Raw genomic sequence first — 20,334 nt, forward strand, 5'->3', positions numbered from 1 at the left:
ACATGCGTTTCTCCAATAATTTCGTGGTTGATACTATCTAATCAATTTAATTACGTTGTTTTATTTTTCTAAATTGTTCGTGCCTAAATTAATGATAGTTATCGATTATATCTTGTTGTGTGTATACGTACATGTTATGTTTATCTTGTTGTGTGTATATCTTGATAATTAATATTTTGTTTACATCATATAAATTTGTTATTCAACCTTTTTAATAATTCTTAACTGAAATAACCTCATTTGTAATTAATCTAATATTGCAGCACACCCTACGAGAGAGACCTCGCAGTTTGCAATTTTAATACACACTTTTACTACGAGATATCTCGTAGTTCGCAGTCAATGAGTTAAAGAAAAATAAGTTTTTTGTTTTGTTATTTTTGAATTTGAAGCCCTGTTCTCATTTGATCGAACAAATCGCAGAGTTTATGAAATTATACGCTATCCTGACTACTAACACACACACGCGAATACCTTGGTAAATTATATTCTATCTCTTTCACGGTTCACATGCGGATATATGTGTAAGAGTAGATATGTAGGTTACCCAGTATTGGAGACTACACCTCGTATCGCTATTTAACGAACTATCGATGCGCATAGCTGACGCTATTCGCTTTGGGAATTTCTCTTCTATTGTGTTGCTCCCGATAAGGGATGGAGAACGATCATGAGATAATAATAATAATAATAACAATAATAATGATAATAAACGTATTTTTATAATATACATATTATATTTTTTACATTTAAACAAACAATGGATTAGTTAACCCTTAATAACTATAATAAGTTATTATACCACCATATATTGGATTGGAAAGAAAGTATCCGCGGAAATTTACTTTTATTTCAAATTTAAATTTACAAAGAATGAATAAACCGATTTAGGTCAAATATGCGCCGTTTTGTTCGATAACTTGTTGCCATTTTGAAGGTAATTTCATTATGCCTCTCTCATAGAAGCCCTCATCCCTATTGGCAAAAAAATGAGATAACCAATTTTCACAAGCCTCTTTTGAGGGCAGCTTAGTACTGCCAAGAGCATTTTGCATGGACCGGAAAAGGTGGTAATCACTTGGTGCCAGGTCCGGACTATACGGTGGGTGCGATATAACCTCCCGTCCAAGCTCCCGGAGTCTCTGCCGGGTCGTCAAAGATGTGTGCGGTCTAGCGTTGTCCTGATGGAACACAACACCCTTTCTATTCACCAATTCTGGCAGTTTCTGGTCAAGCGCCTGCTTCAATCTGGTCAGTTGTTGACAGTATATGTCCGAATTGAGTGTTTGGCCATAGGGCAGCAGCTCATAGTAGATGATTCCCTTCCAATCCCACCGAACACACAGTAAAACCTTCTTGGCCGTCAATCCGGGCTTGGCCGCCGTTTGGGATGCTTCGCCGGCCTTCGTCCACGATCTTTTACGCTTTACATTGTCGTATGTGATCCACTTTTCATCACCAGTCACTATCCGCTTCAGAAATGGGTCGATTTTATTGCGATTCAGTAGTGTATCGCATGCATTGATTCGATTAAAAAGGTTTTTTTGCGTTAAGTCGTGTGGCACCCAAACATTCAGCTTTTTTTTGTATCCAGCCTTACTCAAATGGTTCAAAACGGTTGTATGAGTGGTATTTAGTTCCTGGGCTATCGATCGAGTGCTCACATGACGGTCTACCTCAATTAATTCCATGACTTTATCAACATTTTCGACGATTGGCCGACCAGAGAGTCGTGCATCTTTGACATCAAAATTTCGAGAACGGAATCGAGCAAACCATTCCTGTGTGCGACGATCACTTACAGCATCCTCACCGTAAACCGTACAAATTTTTCGGCATGTTTTTGCAGCATTTTTGCCTTTTTTATAGTAATAAAGCATCACATAGCGTATTTCTTCGGAAATTTCACTCATTTTCAATGGAATATAACTTTTGAGCTTGAAATGTCATCTTTCAAACGGCGTATAGTATAACCCGATACAAATCATACAAACCGAGATTTCGACGCTAGCACTATCTATTGGCAAATTCCGCGGATACTTTCTTTCCAATCCAATATATATATATATATAACCACCACGTGGTAAGTGATTTATAAATAATAAAAATATGTTATTAATAATTAAATAATTAATCATTTCTCACATATATTTCTAATACTCCTTCAAAAAAAAATAATTTCTAATAAATAATAAGTTATTCTTATAATACTGAACTATTTTATTCATTTGTGTGTTGAACAATATTTACTGAAACCACTTATAACTTATGGTAAGAATCATAAATATAAAAATCTGACGACCGATAAAGGTTTAGTTATTATTATTTTTTTTTATTAATAATCAAACGAATTCTAACAATTATTTTTATTTCGAGTTTTTTCCAGTTTACCTTTGTTTTTATTACTCTGAATTACATTTGCTTCTATTCCTTTTCTTTGCCAATTGTAAATAAAGGTTAAGACAGACGAAATTAAACAATGTCTCTAATTAGACGAGAAAATGGTAGAACGCAAAAAGGGGTAAGATTTGGAAGTACTAATTGCCAAGGCTGAATACAAAACGTCGTCGTTCATATTTCATTCGAGTTTTTTTTACTTTTGGATTATTTTATATTTGTTAAAATATTTATTTTCTCTTCTTTTCTTGTAGAAATTGGACCGAGAAAAAATTACGTCGTAGTTGCTTTTTTATGCCATTCGCACAATATGTAAGAGATTAAAAATAGAAGTAGTACGTCTAATTAAATTTTTCGTTCATTGTGTTTTTCTGAATGAAAAAAACAATGCAGCGAGAAGGAGTTGTTTTCGTGAATGCTCGAAAAAGTGTGAACGATATTTTGATATTTCTCTCTTTTACTTTTTCTATTTTTAACAAATTTTATTTTGTAACGTTTAAAAATATATATCGTGCTTGTTTCAATAGCAATCATACATACGACAAAAACAGAAATAATAGACAATTTATATTTAGTTTCAAATATCTCTCTCACAATCATTCGAAATATTCAACTTAGTTAGTTGGACCATTATTTTGTAATTTATTTTTTCCTTTTTTTTTTCCCCTCTATCAAGGGGAACGTATAATTTCGAAAATGGTCGGTCAAATCGGTCTATTAAATCGCCAATATATTCAGCTAACCCAACCGAACTCGTAACTTGTAATAGTAGTAGTATTAGTTATAGTAGGAGTAGGAGTAGTTGTTTGGAATGTGGTTTGCGAATTTCAACAGCGTGAAGATTAAAATTCCTCCTTTCTATTTCATTCTTTTTTTTTTTTTACCATCTCGTTTTACGATGCCTACCACGAGCATTAATTACTTATATCTCGTTTCGTTAGAAAATAAATGTTTTTTTTTTAACATAAAAGAAAAAAAGAAATAATATTAATTATTTCAAAAAATAATCTACCATTTGCAACAATTTATAGACAAGTTTTAAAATCAAACATATTTTCTTAGAGTTTCGTTTTTCATAAAATTTAAATACATTCACATAGAAATAATTGTTTTTTTTTTTATTGAAGTTTATTTAATAAATCAAACTAAACGTAGTAGAAAAAATGTAAAAAAAAAAAGAAAATGTAAAACATAGTTCACAGTATATTTTATGAAGTAGGTATATTTAAGTGACATAATTTAATGAATTTTATGTAGAGCAAATACGTGTTATATAAAATTGCATGTAGTACAATACAATAAAATGTAACATACACATTATATATATAATATATTTAAAACGAAATGCACATATACTTAACTGATAACGTTAATTAAATTCTTTTAACTTTAATTACTTACGATGAAGATAAATTTATCAAATTCAAACATCGTTTGTACGATATAATGAATGTTATATCATATTTGAATGAGCACATAACTTTTTGAGAATAATTTTATTTTTCTTGTTTTGTTTTTTAGTTCACGCAAACGAGCTGCTCGCCTCTTTCGTGTTCTAATTTCTTTTTTTTTTTTTTTTGTTAATTTTAAAAAATTATTTTTTATTTAACAGCTTTCTCTTCTCGGTAAAAAGAAAAAGAAAGAGAGAGAGAGAGAGAGAGAGAGGAATGAAAGATGCAGAAAAAAGACCTTTTGGATTTCGTCGAGTACGTGGCAGTCGTTTGCTTGACATTTTCAGCAGGGAGAGAAAAAAGCCAAGGTAGATTCAGAAAAAAAGAGGTGAGAGAGAGAGAGAGAGAGAGAGAGAGAGAAAGAAAGAGAGATAAAGATAGGAAAAAATAAAAAGATAAAGAGAAAGAGAGAGAGAGAGAGAGAGAGAATGACAGTAGTATGAGGGTGGTAGAAAAAAAAGGGGGAAGAGAAAAAACAAAAAACAAGGTGACTCTTTCTTTCACTACTTTTCTCTCTCTCTCTCTCTCTCTTTCTCTTGCGTGCCTATTTCTCTTTTAAACGGGCACGAGATTCCTCAGGATTTAGCACGAAATTTATCAAACAGAGTTTACGCGAAGTCTCTGACGCACTTAAGGAAAATCTGGACCACGTGAATTAGTGCAGTGATTTGCTTTAAACGTAAGATTTGCACGAGTTTCGTCGGCTTACGTATCGACTTAAACTACTTACTGTCTTACCATTTCTCATTCCGTTTAATTGGTAGTATATTTCAGGATACAATTTGTATTACTATTTATTTCTCTATCTTGTATATCGATTTTTACATCATTTAACAATTTTGTTAATTAAAATGCACTATTTAATGCATTTGTAAATGATTGTTTGTTTAAATTCGTTGTTAATTTAAACAAATTTTATTAAATTCACGAAAAAACTAACATAAAAAAAAAACAACAACAACAATTTAACAAGATATTTAATTTTATATAATTTTAAATACATAAAAAGTTATAAATAAATAACGGTTGTTTCGGCTATCACACACATGTTGTGTGGACGGCCATTAAAGTGTTAATATTGAACTGTAAGTAGTCTAGGAAAAATTGTTTGTTGTTCGTATAAATTATCTTTGAGATTCTCATAGGGGAAATAGTACGTGTTTTGATATATCTGCTTACTCGGACAAAGTGCACTTGCACACACATACACACACATATATACATAACGTGCACGTGCTCATATATATAATCGGACAGCACATAAAACATACTTTTATGAGAAAGAAAGAAAGAAAGAAAGAATGAAAGAATGAAAGAATGAAAGAATGAAAGAGAAAGCTTTAGTCGAGAAAGACGACCCTTTTCATAGAACGCGCCATCGCTCACTCCTTCTGAAGAAGATAACAATAGCCCTTCGTCCGTTTTTCCCCGATGCATCTTTCGTTGCATTCTATTTTCTTCTGAACTTGCGTGCACGCTTCACTGAAAATGTATACCTTAGTTCGTTCAATGACGCACGTTAAAAGTGTGACTTTAGACGAATGAAATGCAACCTTGTAAACGGTTGACAAATAGGATTTCCCTCGTTTTGATATATTTGCAACATTGGGGGAGGGGGAGGGGAAAGGGGGAAGGGGAAAGGTATACGTGTCTATCTAATAAGAGATACTCAATTTAATCAGCACGATCGATTATGCACTTTTGTGTTTTATTATATAATTTACAAAATAGTTTAGAATTATATTAAATAATTCAACATTTTATATAAAAAAAAGCCGCAGCAAGGTGTGGCCAGAGAATCCTTTAGTAGTATTATAATATATTTCGTTTTGATCAAGAAATAATAGAAGAACTAAAGTCGATTTACGAGAAAATCTAATATTACGAGATATTTTCGTATAGTATGAAACACAACGACGAAAGAGTATGTGTGTGTGAGTGTGAGAATGGTGCTGTAACGAAGTATCTCGTCGAAACTCATTGAATATTTATTCCCTACTAACTCTTTGGAATTACACGAAGGACGCGAAAGTGCGCGAAAAGAAATGCGAACATGATACCAACATGCAAATCTATATTTTACCTAACACAAATTCTAATATAGAGTAGAGTAATTGAAAATTTAACTCGTTATTTTCAACCAAAAAAAAAAAAAATAAGTGAGAACAAGAGATTCGATAAAACAAACCTTGAATTTTACTTGAACTTTAACCGAACTTTAAACATTACGAATGATAAATATTATTTCAAAGAAAAGTAAGAGATCGAGGTAAAAAATGATGTTCGGCGTTAACACCTGTTCGCTTTAACGTTCAGCTAACTAGAAAGGATGAAAAATGAAGAAGTCAAATAGGCCTATAGATGTTCATTCTATCGAAGAAAACGATCAACCTTTGTTCTACCCTCGTAAATGCTTAGCTGGTTTCTCATTCTTATGGCTTCCCTACAAAATGAGACTACTCGTCAACTATTCTTAAGAATCTAAACTGATCAATTAAAGATAACGAATGAAACATTTTAATCCTACTTTACTATAGCACTTTAAATACCTAATCATTTATTTTACACTTTAATTTTATTCTAGAAAACAAATCGAATCTTGATAATAACAAAAAAAGAAAAATTTAGAATTAAATGCTTAGAGAGATAGAAGATAGTGCAGAAATATTTGAATTAATTTGACGTCATTTATAAACGTACAAGTATTTTCCTCGTAAAGAATAGGAACCGATTTAAACCAAATTGATAAATCCTAAAACACAGAAATGGTGACGCAAAAGGCGACGGAAAGGCGACGGAAGAACGGAAGGAGCTTCAGTTAATTTCCTGTCTAAGAGTCGAGTAAGAGAGTAGGCAGACCACTCTGTGTGTGTGTGTGTGTGCCAGAAATGATGAAATGTGATGAAGAAAAGGGTAGAAGAGGCAGGAGGAGGAAGGGCTGAGATACGACCCATACAGACTTGATTTCCTTCATATTTCGATCCGCAAAGTCTTCCTCTGCTATGAAGCTTGTTAAAATAAGGAAAGTCTAGAATTTCAATCTACTTGATTAAATTATGAATAAAAAAAAGAAAGAAAAGAAAAGAAAGAGAGAGATATGATTAATTAATTCGAAGAGATTATGATACAATTTGTGTTGTGAATTAAAATAAATATCATGTGGGCACATCACACGTGTTAGAAGTGAAACCTTCGAAAAACTAAGTTTCGAGAGAATGAGACGAATGCAGAATATCAGGTGTACGATAATTGTAGAGTTGTTTTTTTATAATATTAATATTATAATATTGTTACCAATTTCAAAAATAATTTTACATTTATTAACATATAATACATAACATATTACACAGTAGGCAAGTTCTCAATTCAAAGAAATAAGACAAGTTGCTTCTGGTAAATAAAAAATGTATAAAAACTAAACACCTATTTGCATGCAAGAAATGCACAAAAACTTTCCGTCAAACAATTTGAACCTTTCCTATTATTTTCTTTGTGCAGATTTTGGCAAAAATAGCGTTAATATTCCGCCGAGAAACACTAAACTAACAATACACAACATCCAATTGCAAATCATCTAAATAGAAAATAAAAAATAATGTTACAAAAGTGATCTATTAAGATTATGCTTATCTAGAATGAGTAAAAAGAATAAAAAGAGATATATATTGATTAGAAGCTATTTAATGAAGTCCTGAGGTTTTTTTTTCGAAAAGTAGTGAGGTTTTTTCCGAAAAGTAGTGAGGTTTTGTACATTTGTGTACACTTTGTGTCTTAAATTTCAGCGTCATGGTAAGCTCCACCGATTCACCCTTGGTGTTTAACATCCTAAAAATGTTTTTATTTTATTTAATCATTAGTATGTGTTTCTTAAATACGCAAGTATTACAATTAATAATATAATTTTTTTATATGCGACCTAAAATGTGACAGTGATTCACTTGTTTTTGAATGGAATTTGTCAGCTTCTCCTAATGTATTCTACAGTGTTCTCTTATTTTTTTTTCTTTGATGTATGTGATAATTATTTTTTATTTTTGTAAAATATTGCAGATAAAAAAATTATTATATTCTATATTTTTTCTTATTAGTAATTTTCATATTTGCGAAATAAAGTATTTAATATTCATTTTTTAATAAAAAAAATAGAAATATTTTTAAATAGAAAAGAAATGATATGCTTAGTAAAAAAAAAACTGACCATGCACCTTCTTTCTTTATTTTGACTGTCGGTTCGTTTGTACCTTATTTTTTTGTTGCATGCCTACGTTCTCATCTCTGTTTATTCTTTTACCCTTCTATCGCTCCTACCTACAAACAGTTTGAGTTTCGAAATAATATGTGTCCTCTCTTCGTAGTATGTAGATGAACACAAACACACACATATACAACCAGAAGCGATAACTACAAAGCATAGCATAAAGAGGAGACCGAGAATAGAAGAAACTGTATAGCTATATTCCGTCTCATTCTCTCACAGGCTCAATCTTATATTTTTGTCCCTTTTTCTCTTATTATTTAGTATAGCAGCCGTTTCATAGCTTCGTTTCCTGACCGACCGTGTTTCATTTTATTTCAGATCACTCCCTATTCTAAAGAAGTTTTCACTTCAAAAATCCGATTTGTATGATTGAAATATGATCGGAAAGATTGGTTCTTGTTTGTTTTTTGTATATTTTTAAAATTCAACTCGAACTCTTTTGATTTCAACATCTAAACACTAAGGTGGAAATCGAATTTCTTCGAAAAGGTGTTTGGAAAAAAAAACAACCGTTCCTCCTCCCACCTATCTTTCTCTCCTTGTTATCCTAAGAAGAGTAAAAAAAAAAAAAAACGAAACGAAAACGCGAAGGTACACGATGTAGGAGAAGACATGCTTTCCCCAACGAAGTCGAAACACGAGAGGAATTTCGAATGATAGGAGAGATTTCGTATTAGCCATTCTGATCACAAACGTGGCGCGAGTGCAACGCGAACATCGTGTCGTAAACCGGCGAATTTTGCTGAATAACTTTGTCGTATGAATAATAATAACAACGGGCCGTGAAAGAGATGTCTTTGAACCGTGATCAAAGTGATCACGTTCCTATATTTTTTTTTTTTATTTTTTTTTTATTGTACGTACTTACGAAAGAAATTCTCTATGAAAACGTTCATTTTGAAAAGTAGGGAAGGGAGGGTGGTAGTACAGGATAAGTCAAAAGTATACGAATGATTTTCATTTACATTATTTCCTACGAAATATTACATTTACACGTATGTAATACGTGAAAGTTATTGTATAAGTAATTTATAATAAATAAGTATAATACAATAAAAGTATTTGATATATAGTATACTTTTATTTTATATTTTTAATAGGATGCTCCGGCAACGCGTTGCTGTGGCTTTGTTATAATATGTTGAATTAATATAATTCTAAACTATTTAGTAAATTATATAACGACACACAAAATAATACCACAATTACAATTGAATATGTAAACTAATAATATACGAAAAAATAGAAAATGTAAAGTTATGTCGTATGTTAATTGAAATAATTGAATTGAAATACGCCGTCAGCTATTGAATACTTAAATAACCTAGAAACCCAGATAACCTCTAAATAATAAATCTTTAAATTTGTAATAAAAAATACAAAATAATATTGTTCGGTACCAAATCATTGGTAGATGATAACTTATATTTAGTTATTATTTTTTTCTTTTTTTTATATATATATATATATATTCAATTTCTTTGAAGAAAACCATACCATAAGTTTATGGTAGCAAATATCATACAATACGATAGGCAGCAGGTATAAGGTACTGTTTACCTAAAACATTAAGAAATTCCAAAGAGCCATAAATTTCCAAATTATCTCAATAATCAAAAAAACATATGGTGCGATGAAAACCCTTTAAACCGTGTCAGGCCTTTGAAGGTTTCTTATTCATATCTAAGCATGTACGATATTATAAAAAGAAATAACATTCTAGTCAACATTTCTCTATGCATTGTTTCCCTTTCCCAAAACATAAGATTTTCCTTCGAGAGATCCTGGTAGGTGGACCCTCCTACTATTGGTTAATCAATTGCATTCAACCCCTTCCCTTTCCAAAGGGGTGTAACTAATTCAGGTATAAAAACATGTGAAATCAAGTAAGACTCACTGTTCGTAACGCATACGTTCTATTCGTAATACATACGCTCTCTCGTCGTAATACATACTCTCTTCGCTCAATATACATTTTTATGTTATACATTTTACACATCATACATCTATACAGTCCACATTAAACAATTGTAACATAGTCGCCAAAGACTCAAGTTAATAAATCATTGTTGACTAAAGAACTGCCTTTAGTATACTATAAAACCACCCACACTGTATTAGCTTACCGTCGTGAGACTTTCCGTGTAACTCGCGTATAATTGCATCTTAAAAACGGTACACTAGTTGAAAATGGATTTGCGTCAGCATAACATATAGTGCGCGCGAACAAATATATTCTAAGTTGAAAAAAATTACACAAAATAATAAAAAATGTCATTAAGATTGGTTCAATAGTTTCAAAGTTCATTGCAAACCAACAATGTGACACTGAATTTTTATATATATATATATAAAGATTTTTAAAATACTTTTATATAAATATATTTATATAATAGAAGAAAATATATAATTTTCCTAAGTATAGAAGAGTTGAAAAGTTTTGTGTCCAGCATGTGGTGAGTTGCAATAAAATGACGACGGACGGCAACTTTTGTCGATCTTTCTAAACATACTCGTCATAAATTTCTTCTTATTGAAATGAATCGATTTTTATCTTTTTTCCTACAACCTAACCGTAATAAGATTAGTGCGTCACCTTTTTCTTGTTCCCTACTTTTTCTCATTTTTTTTCTAGAACAGAATTTCTTCCAAACTAGAGTTTACAAGCTTTTTTCGGACTCGATAATACTAACCTAACATAAAAGACGAATATCTATAATACGAGTTAGCCCTTTTTCATGAAAATGTTCATTCAAGAATAAAAAACAAAAAGAAAAATTTATGAAAAAGTCCATTTCTTTTCTTATTCCTTGAATACCAAATGAATTCTGACCTAGGGTTGAAGGGAGAAAAAATGAGAGAAAGAAAAAGAGAGGAGGTGGGAGAGGTAAAAGGAACAATTGACCATCATGGTTGAAAGAAAAATGAACAAAAAATATTTTGAAATAAAGTCTGTTAAAGAAAATGTTCATTAATCTGAAACTTACAAGTTTTTTTTTAATTTACGAATTTTGACGAAGTCAGAAAAAAAATAATTAAAACTTAAAACACCGACTATAAAGAAGCGAAAATTGTTAAAATAAAGTTTTTTAAAATAGAAATAATTTTGAATGGATAATATTTTAGAATATACAAAGTTAGAAATAAGATTAGGAGAATAAGAGGACTAAAGGGTAAACGAAAACGTCTCTCGTTGGTTAGTACATTCGCCATCTGGCGCGGTTACAACGTCTCGACAAAGTTCGCAAATTAATTTGACAAACGGCCGAGTTCCCGTTTCTCAACAACGATAGACGAATACCGGTGCTAAGAGAGAACCAACCAAGTTCCAACTCATTCTCTCTACTGCGTAACACCAAATATCTTTATGGCTAAAACACGATTCCCTACCATGAACCTATATATACTTATCAGTTAGTACTAACGCGTGGAAAACCATTCGAATCCCATTTACTGAACTCGACTAACTGAGTTTAGAGTAAGTAGATATTTCGATTTATTAGATTTACTATTCTCAATGTTATTGTTCCCCACAATTAATTTACCATTAACAATCTTATAATTGTTTTTAATATAATGTCATATTATACAAATTGGAAATCCTATTTACTGAATTCAACTGAGTTTCGAGTAAATGGATATTTCGATTCATTTCATTTACAATTTTTAATATTATTGTTCCCCATAATTCAATTACCATCAACAATTTTATAATTCTTCTAATACGATATATCATACAAATTGGAACATACAATGTAAAAATGATTGAAATCTTAAATGAAAAAATATATTACAAATGAAAAAGTTGGAGATAATTTGAATGAAGGATTCGTTTTTCTTTCATTCTCGATGGTAGTAAATCAAGAGTAGCAAGATAATAAAGGTAAAATCGCAAGAAGGCAAGGCCACATGATTCAACGAACGTAATATACCGGAGTCTCTGGGAATAACTCGAGCGTATAGGAGTAGCAAGAGAAACGATATATTATTCCCAGAATGTAGGGAAAGCGTCGCGACGGTTGGAAAGAGAAATATAGACACCCAAGTTGAAAGGTAAAATCGTGTATTTGACTTTTCATCCTTTTCTCCACGATACTTTTGTAGGGTTGTGTGAGTAGTGTATACGGATATCTAACATAAGAGATGACCGAGATTTTCTACAAAATCTTTCATTCGATCAACATTTTTTTCACTTAATGTGACACCTTATCGTTCAAATTATGCATATTATGAAAAATACCTAAGTATTATGATTAAAAAGGTTCAATCGGGTTCAGTTATATAGAAAATGTAAACGATGCAACGTAATGTAATTAAATTGATAATACAAATCAAACGTATACAGAATAATTATATAACAAATGTTATTTGATTTTATTTCATAAAATATTAAATATATATTAGAATGATAAGATATTATGACTGATATAAAGAAGTGTTTTTATTAATTTTTCATTTATTAATATAAATGAAATATATATAGAAAATAATTAAATAAAATATGTTTCTTATCATATAATTAAAACCATATAATTAAAATTTCATGTAATAATATTCGTCGATGAAACATTAATGCGAAGGATTAATTTGTTTAACAAAAGTATTAGTGAGTTAATTGAACGCTATTATAAAAGTCTCAGTAAAGTTTCATTTAAATCCAAGGAATCTCGCTTTTGTCGGATATTCTAAGTTTAAACTGAACGATTCGTTCATTGAGAAGAAAGTTTATTGTATCGTTGTTAATTAATGTTAGAATGTTACGCATGAATTTGAGAAGCTTGGGAAAACTTATATTAGTTCGACGTATAAAAGCGGATTATTATCAATATTAAAAGCGGCGCATCATTTTATGTATGCAATTTTATCGTTCTATGCATAACAACACAGAAGAACGAGAATTTTAACAATGAAAATGTTTATCGATTCATTCCCGTTCTTTTATACATTGAAATTTTTTTAACGTAAGAAAAGATCTGACGTTTATAAAAAAATTTGCACAACGGTGAAAAGATGAAAATACATTTCAACAAATTGCAGGAGTATACAATTTTCACGAACTTTTTTAATATACATTTTCTATGCTGTTTGACAACAACAGCAACAAAATTGAATATCGTCAGAAACGGAAGGGGGAAAAAGCGGTTTACAATTTTATTAAAATTTTCGTTCTAGTGGGTTGGTTTCGTCGTAGTTGTAGTTGTAGTAGTAGATCATCATTTTCAAATCACAAAACAATTGTAGAAAAAAAACAAGGAGAGAGAGAGAGAGAGAGAGAGAGAGAGAGAGAGAGAGGGAAAAGGATAGAATCGCTAAGAACGAGTCGGTTTAATCAACGGATGCGGAAAATGAAAAAGTACCGGAACCGGGCGGAAGAAGCAACGCACTCGTAATAATAATCTTTCGAGAGGTTCCATCTGCTAGAATGATCAGGGCCGGACACGTGACGAACGTTACGTTTTATAAATGAAAAAAGAATATAAAAGAGAAAGAAGAAGAAGAAGAAGAAAAAAAAGATAAAAGGAACAAAAAAAAAATCAAAAGAAGAGATTTCCTTTTGTCGCTTCAACGAGTCGACGAGTTTCATTTACGTCAAGATGGAAGTGCTTCCTGTTCCCCTTTTGACCTATCTGACCTTTTTCCGACATGATTTTTTTATGCATCTGACAAAGCTTTTTACATAGAAAATGTAAGATCTTTTACTTTGATATGTTGAGCGTGTTAAAAGATGAAATATTTGATAGAAGAAAATACTTTTCATCTAATGAGTTCTGTACGTTAGTATAAATAATTTATTAAATTGTTTTTAAAGGGTCAAGTATTTGATCTCATTCGATATATATATATATACAATAAAGCAAGCAATAAAAGTCAAATTTACTCTTGCCGAATAAATTATGTACTTCCGGGCAAGCTTGGTAACGTCAACAACTTCCGAATATATTCGCACGTTTTATAAAAAAGGGAGATAACGGCAGATGTCGTTGCCGGATTACCCCCTCAGTCTATTTGTGGGTTGCGTCCCTGTTGAGAAAGGGTTGAATCTTCTCCTCTGGGTTTGCTTATCCATATTGAAATACCTGCCACCCTTTTTCGCTTACGTTATCGTTGAGCTTTTCTAGTGCGAAATATCGTCAAGCTTGGTAATTTTTTTTTTCGGAATTTACGATATCTCGTTATTTTGTAAAACAACAACAAAAATGAAATGATTTTTATCGTATCATGTAGAATACCGTAATCGTGAGGAAAATCGTATAAAAATTCTTATTCTCTTCTATTTCTTTTTGGTATACTGGATGACGTTTGAAGTGTCGCACAAGTACTTCGTCGAATATAGCGAAACGGAAATTACATCCGCAGGCAGGCAGGCATGCAGGCAGAGAGGCAGGCAGGATTTAGCAACCCTTCTTCACCCTGCATCGTCTGCGAACGCATCGAGCCATCCAATCGCGGTACGATCTGTTTGTCATCGTTATACCGAGACTGCAATTTATTCCAGCACCATCCGTCAAGTTTCTACTCGCTCTGTTGTTCCTACGTCTATCCGTCTGTTGGGTGCGTTACTACAGAAGAGGAGGAGGAGGAGGAGGAGGTGGAAAACGAGAAGAGGGGGTGTAAAAAGGGACTCCTTTTCGTTCATCCATATTTAAACACTGAAGCTGAAATTTCCTCCTCTCATTCCTTTCTACACCTTTTTCGGTGATATCGAATTAACGAGAGAGGATGTTCTTTGAAAATCTGCTGCATTTGTTTGGTCCTCTTCTTCCTACTCTTTCTTTCCCTCTCTCTCTCTCTCTCTCTCTTTCTATCTCTTTCTGTTTTTAACACAATCCTTGTGGCAAGTACAAACCGGATTAGGAATTACTTTTATTTGTAATTCAGGAAATCCTATTTCTCGGACTATCGTAAAACCGATTCTTCTTCTCTACCGTTAATTCAGCGCCGAGGATCGATTGGATTAATTGAGAAAAGGGGTTGTCGGGGCACGGGGAAAATGAGTATTCATCTTTACGTTTAATTTATTCTACAGGCTTCTATCCTGGGAGAAAATCAGAGTTTACTAGAAATAATATATTACCCGGTTCTTGATGAACAGAGCACAGCTTTGCGAGATTTTAACCAAAATCAAACCCTCGTTTTCTCTCTTCTTCCTCTTCCTCCTCCTCCTCCTCCTCCTTCTCCTCTTCCACCAACAAACACGGATTTAACTGGTGCATTGAAATAATTTATATTCGTGAAGGACGCGTTCGTTCATCCTGTATCCCAAATTCAAGCTTTTGTCGAGCTTGAACTATCAGCTTCGAACGACCAACCGTCCGACCCCCTTGTCAATTCTGTTTTAACTTCAATTATTTATGGGTTTAGAGTTCGACAATCTCCAAACTTTACTTAACGCCCTTTCGCAATATTCAATTTCGATAATTTACTTAGAAACAACGTTTCGACAAATATTCGATCGAATATATATTTTCTCATAAATTTATTATCTAATTCATCGAGACATTTCGCATTTACAAAATTTTATTTAATGGATTCAATTATCTTGCAGCGTTACTATGGTTTGATACTATTTTTTTTTCCTCCTATTGCAAAGAATCCTGACGAAGAATTGCATTATCGAATGATTCTTCTACGTTTCCTATGTAAATCAGGCTAATTCAATCATTACATATACCTTTTCTCAATTCAATTTTAATGAATATTAATGTAATAAAATACATTTTTCTTTAGTTGAAATAATAAAATTATTTAAATGATCATTATCAAGTTGATCTTACGTTAGATAAGAATAAAATCAACAAGAAAGGGGAACAAAGATTCAAAATTGAAAAAGAAAATAATAAAATAATAATAGAGAGGGATAGAAAAGGAATGCAAGTACTCCAGTGAGTTTCTTCTTGCGTATTGATCGATTCTCGAGGCTCGTTACGTAGACATTGGAGGAGGTAGAGGGAGTAGAATAGCCTCGTATTCCTATTTCGAGTCACACACCCCCTTTTGCCACCCTCCCGCTAAGGTATTTTTACGGATCGGACGTGCAAGCATACACACACGCACACACACACACGTACATATCTATATCCGTACTATTGAACCCTAAAGTTCAAGGGAGAGAAAAGTGAGTAGGAGAAACGGGGAAGGGGGGAGGGGGAGTGATTGGGGGAAATGGTAACAAGAGAGCACTTCACACGTGCCAATCTAAATAATTGCTGTGATGTGGGTAGCCATGTAGTTCGCGTTGCTTGCTATGGGGGGTTGCGTTGGTCTTCTTTGAATCTTCCTTTCACCCTACCAATTCTCTATATATATCTATCTATACATGTATATATGTATGTATATCTATCTTATTCTCTTAGCTAAATTGAACAATAGCTTTTGGATTGGTGTTTTGTCGCGTGCAACGAGACCAACAGATTGTGCCAATTGACTGAACAGATACACCTACTCGCATAATTACTTGCATGGAAACTGTTGCAAGATCAAATACGAAGTTATGAGTTTCTATATGTGTGCTTGCACAAGCACACAACCACACATATATAACCATACGAATATCGTATCTACCTTAATCGAGTTAATTGTTAAAATCAAAACGCATCGAATGAATTGATAAAACAATGAAAATTTAATAGATCATTTTGTTGGTTCATACACACGTATTATTATTATTATTATTATTATTATCATCGTATAAGAATATATATATATATAAACTATTGTTTTAAGTATAAAATTGAATAATAATAGAAAGTATTATTTTTAATTAGTAGGAGCAAAAGCTGGCTGGGGTCCGAGTTCATTAGCCAAATCAATAGACACCATCCAGGAGATATGGCATGCGCTGCTACCTGGCTAATTGCTCCGGAGAGCAGCACATCGGAGTTGGTATCGCTTAATTACCAGAACGTCATCTTATCGGAACTATCTGTCGTCATTTGCGCGGTTAATCATTGTCTAATCGATGTAACCCTTAAAGCCAATATTCATCCCTAATTACTATACGAGCATATACAATATTATTTATGTATATTTGTATAAACTTTGCTTTAAGTATGAAATTCAATTACAATCGATTGTTCGTTAAAAAAATAATATTAAAAATAAAATTAAATAAATCTATCGACGGAAATTTACAAAAGGATTGACGATTTATCCAAAGGATCGTTGAGATCGTTTTAGTTTACCTTGATTTTGATCATCGCTGTAGTGGGAATTTTAGCGAATCGGTATCATTATTTCCGGTTAGATAGGACGAGTTGAGTAACAAACTCCGATTCGCAAGGGAATCGTCGGCACTTTCGGTATTCGTTGATTTCTCTCTCTCTCTCTCTCTCTCTGTTTCTCTTTCTTTCTTTCTCTCCCTTTCTACGACAGTCCTTCTGTGTCCCTATCGGCACAATGCATCAACGGGGACGTCGCTTTCAATTAGAAGATGCAACATGACGACGAGTACTACTACTACTACTACTACAACTACAACTATTCGCAGCAGACATCGATATATTCGTTGAGTCAAAAGTCACCTTAATGGTCGTTCCGAATAAACGAGATAGCTATCTCGCTTACTATTCTAAGCTATTATTGAAAGCTTCCAAGTATTATTCGAGGATCAATTAACTGATCTATCTATATCTACTCTTTGTTGTTACAGTGTTAGTACTTATTCGTCATTAATACCGTTCCCTACACACAATTGTGTTTGATAAATCAAATAGCCATATCTGTAGATTGACACGTTGATTGACTGATATTTGTATTACGTACACGAGATAATTCATTTCTATGTTGAGATTGGATTTAATCATTTTCTATTACAATATTAAATAATGTTAACTTATTTTATCGTGACATTAAATGACGCGATATTATTAATTTAAACGTATATCAAAAAAAAAAAATAAAATAAAATAAACTCGTATCAAGATGTAATCGTTAATTTTATTTAGAAAAATAAACATCGATCATTTTTTGAAATCAAATTAAAAGAGCATCATTTTTATTTTCACGCAGAGTAGTTTGTGTAAATCATCATCGTCATCATCATCATCATCATTCGTATGTTATTTATTCTTGATGTCATTATCCATTGCTGAGTTCAGTCGATTACTCGAAAGGGAGAAAGGGTAGTTGGAAGGGGTAGTGTTAAGTTCCCGACGGGGATGCAACGAGCAAGATTGACGTCGCTTTCAATTAGACGATGCACCGTGTTAGTATTGGTCCTAGGATAAGTGTCGATGCTTCTTGCGTACGTGGATGAAAAGGGTCCTTTTTTTCTCTTCTTTCTCTCTTTTCTTTCCAAGTACCAGTCTCCCTTGGGACTCCCTCAAGTTCGACTTCGACTGAGCTGAAGGAAAACCGCACTCGCGAAAACAACCCTCGTCTCCTTTCGCGGATTATACGAAAAGGGAGGGAACGAAGAAAGAGAAAGAGAGACAAATATATACATATATACGTGTGTGTGTGTGTATGTGGCCTTTATCCCTTGCTTGATTTTATGTGTTTGACAGGGAAGGGCGAAACTGACGTTGCTGGATCGACAAATTTTATCCAAGCTGCGAAACATTTCTTATGATTGATATTTTGTGGTTTTGACTCGTACAAATTGTTGTAAAAATGTTTTTCATCTTTCCGACAATTTGCAAGATTTGTGTTTTGCATCGCAAAATTTTATTATACGTATAATTATATTTGTTTATCGTTAATATTAATAATAATAATAATCTATAACGTAGAAAACGGATTTTGATCGTTCGATGTTAAAATATAAGAATTAAAAGAGTAGGATAATTGCATTTATAATACGCAAAACACTTGTCGTTAAGTTTACCGAGGTAAATAAAGTTCGTTGAAATGAAATGTAATTTAGTCGGTTGGTAAAAGAGTCGAAGGGTAAGTTCGCGTTTATTCTTCTTTACTTTCCACACGAGAGAAGACCCTTTAGCTTTTATTATTGCATTTCCTGTACCATACTTATTTGATGCCATTGCTTTTGTCGTCTCGAGTACCTTGTTAATTATATCGTTTCGTATTTTTTTTTTTTGTAATCTTCTTTTTATTTCTTATTTTTTTTTAATTTTCTTTACCTTCTTGTTTCAGGGATCAACGCCGAACAAGAACAACAACAACAATAACAAGAACAACAACAGCAAAAGCAGCAGCATGGGTGGTTTCCTTGTGTCTTCCTGAGTTGGTGAGTGTGTTTTGAATTTCTATGTAAATTCAATGATTCTTTTTTTTGTTTTTTTACGCTCCAGGTTGTTTCTTCTTTACACAGGCACCAAGTGGAAAATGGAAATTTGTAAATTTGTTTATACAATAATTAGCACAACGATAATTATTAATTTTATTTATCTGATAATTGATGAAGATAATTAATTAATCCAATGATTATCGCAAAACAATCATAGGATTTCTCGATTATTGTAGACAAGAGAATTCAAGTGTATAAACTCGTAACGCCATGTATATTTTACTATTGTTATTATTCGAAAATAATTAATTGTCGATCTACCTGAGATTATAACGGAGTTGTTGATAACACTGACAGCTCGAATACGTCCTGCTACTCGTTTGAATGCTCATCATTGTAATTGCACGTTAAATCTCTCGATAATGAACTGTAACGAATCTCTAGATCGATTATTATCGTGTCGCATTAACATCATTATGCAATTCGATATTTGTTTCCCTTTCGATATCTCAATGAAGAATCTTCTTTGGTAATCAACTTCATATATGCAATTCAAAAATAATTAATTTTCTTCTTTAATTTATTGACATATTTTTTATTTTTTTTTATTTATTCAAAGTGGAGGAAGAGAAGAAGAAGAAGAAGAAGAAGAAGAAGAAAAAAGGAGTTGAATATTATTAAATCAATGAATAAATTAATTAAATATAGAAAGAGATATCTTCGAAAATCAAGCTAATTAATAAAGATAATCCGACTTCTTGATTTAGTACCAAAAAAAAAAAAAAAAATATCGAATTCCGTCTTTCCAAGTTAATTGGATTATATTTTTCTTTCGTCTGATCTCCCATCCACTTAGTTGTTCTTGTTCCATCTTCTTTTTTTTCTTTCTTTATATTCGTGGTCATAGAGATAACGTTCCTAATTAATTACTTTTTTTTATTTTTCATATCCGACTGTGACGTTATCGGTCAAGTCCAGGTAAAATCAGAACATGATTTTATCCTATTATAAATAAGATATTCGAGTATTTTGAAATCATG

At 32.2% G+C, this 20,334-nt stretch overlaps 1 protein-coding gene and 1 long non-coding RNA gene across 2 annotated transcripts in view; one reads left to right on the forward strand and one right to left on the reverse strand.

Annotated features, from left to right (window-relative positions):
• Window positions 1-887: 887 nt before the first annotated feature.
• Window positions 888-1,913, reverse strand: LOC149032544 (mariner Mos1 transposase). The gene has a single exon (XM_089172768.1). The coding sequence runs from the start codon at window positions 1,911-1,913 to the stop codon at window positions 888-890; it is 1,026 nt and encodes a 341-aa protein (XP_089028894.1).
• Window positions 1,914-16,890: 14,977 nt separating this feature from the next.
• LOC149032545 (uncharacterized) overlaps window positions 16,891-20,334 on the forward strand; it is a 105,364-nt gene continuing 101,920 nt past the window's right edge. Inside the window, exons 1-2 of the long non-coding RNA XR_016176618.1 lie at window positions 16,891-16,985; window positions 19,201-19,294. This is a non-coding gene — a long non-coding RNA (uncharacterized LOC149032545). The remainder of the gene's footprint in view (window positions 16,986-19,200; window positions 19,295-20,334) is intronic.

Source organism: Polistes dominula, unplaced genomic scaffold, assembly GCF_049000335.1.
Source record: "Polistes dominula isolate Pdom_NZ unplaced genomic scaffold, Pdom_raw_medaka contig_23, whole genome shotgun sequence".
NCBI classification, from domain to species: Eukaryota; Metazoa; Arthropoda; class Insecta; order Hymenoptera; family Vespidae; genus Polistes; species Polistes dominula.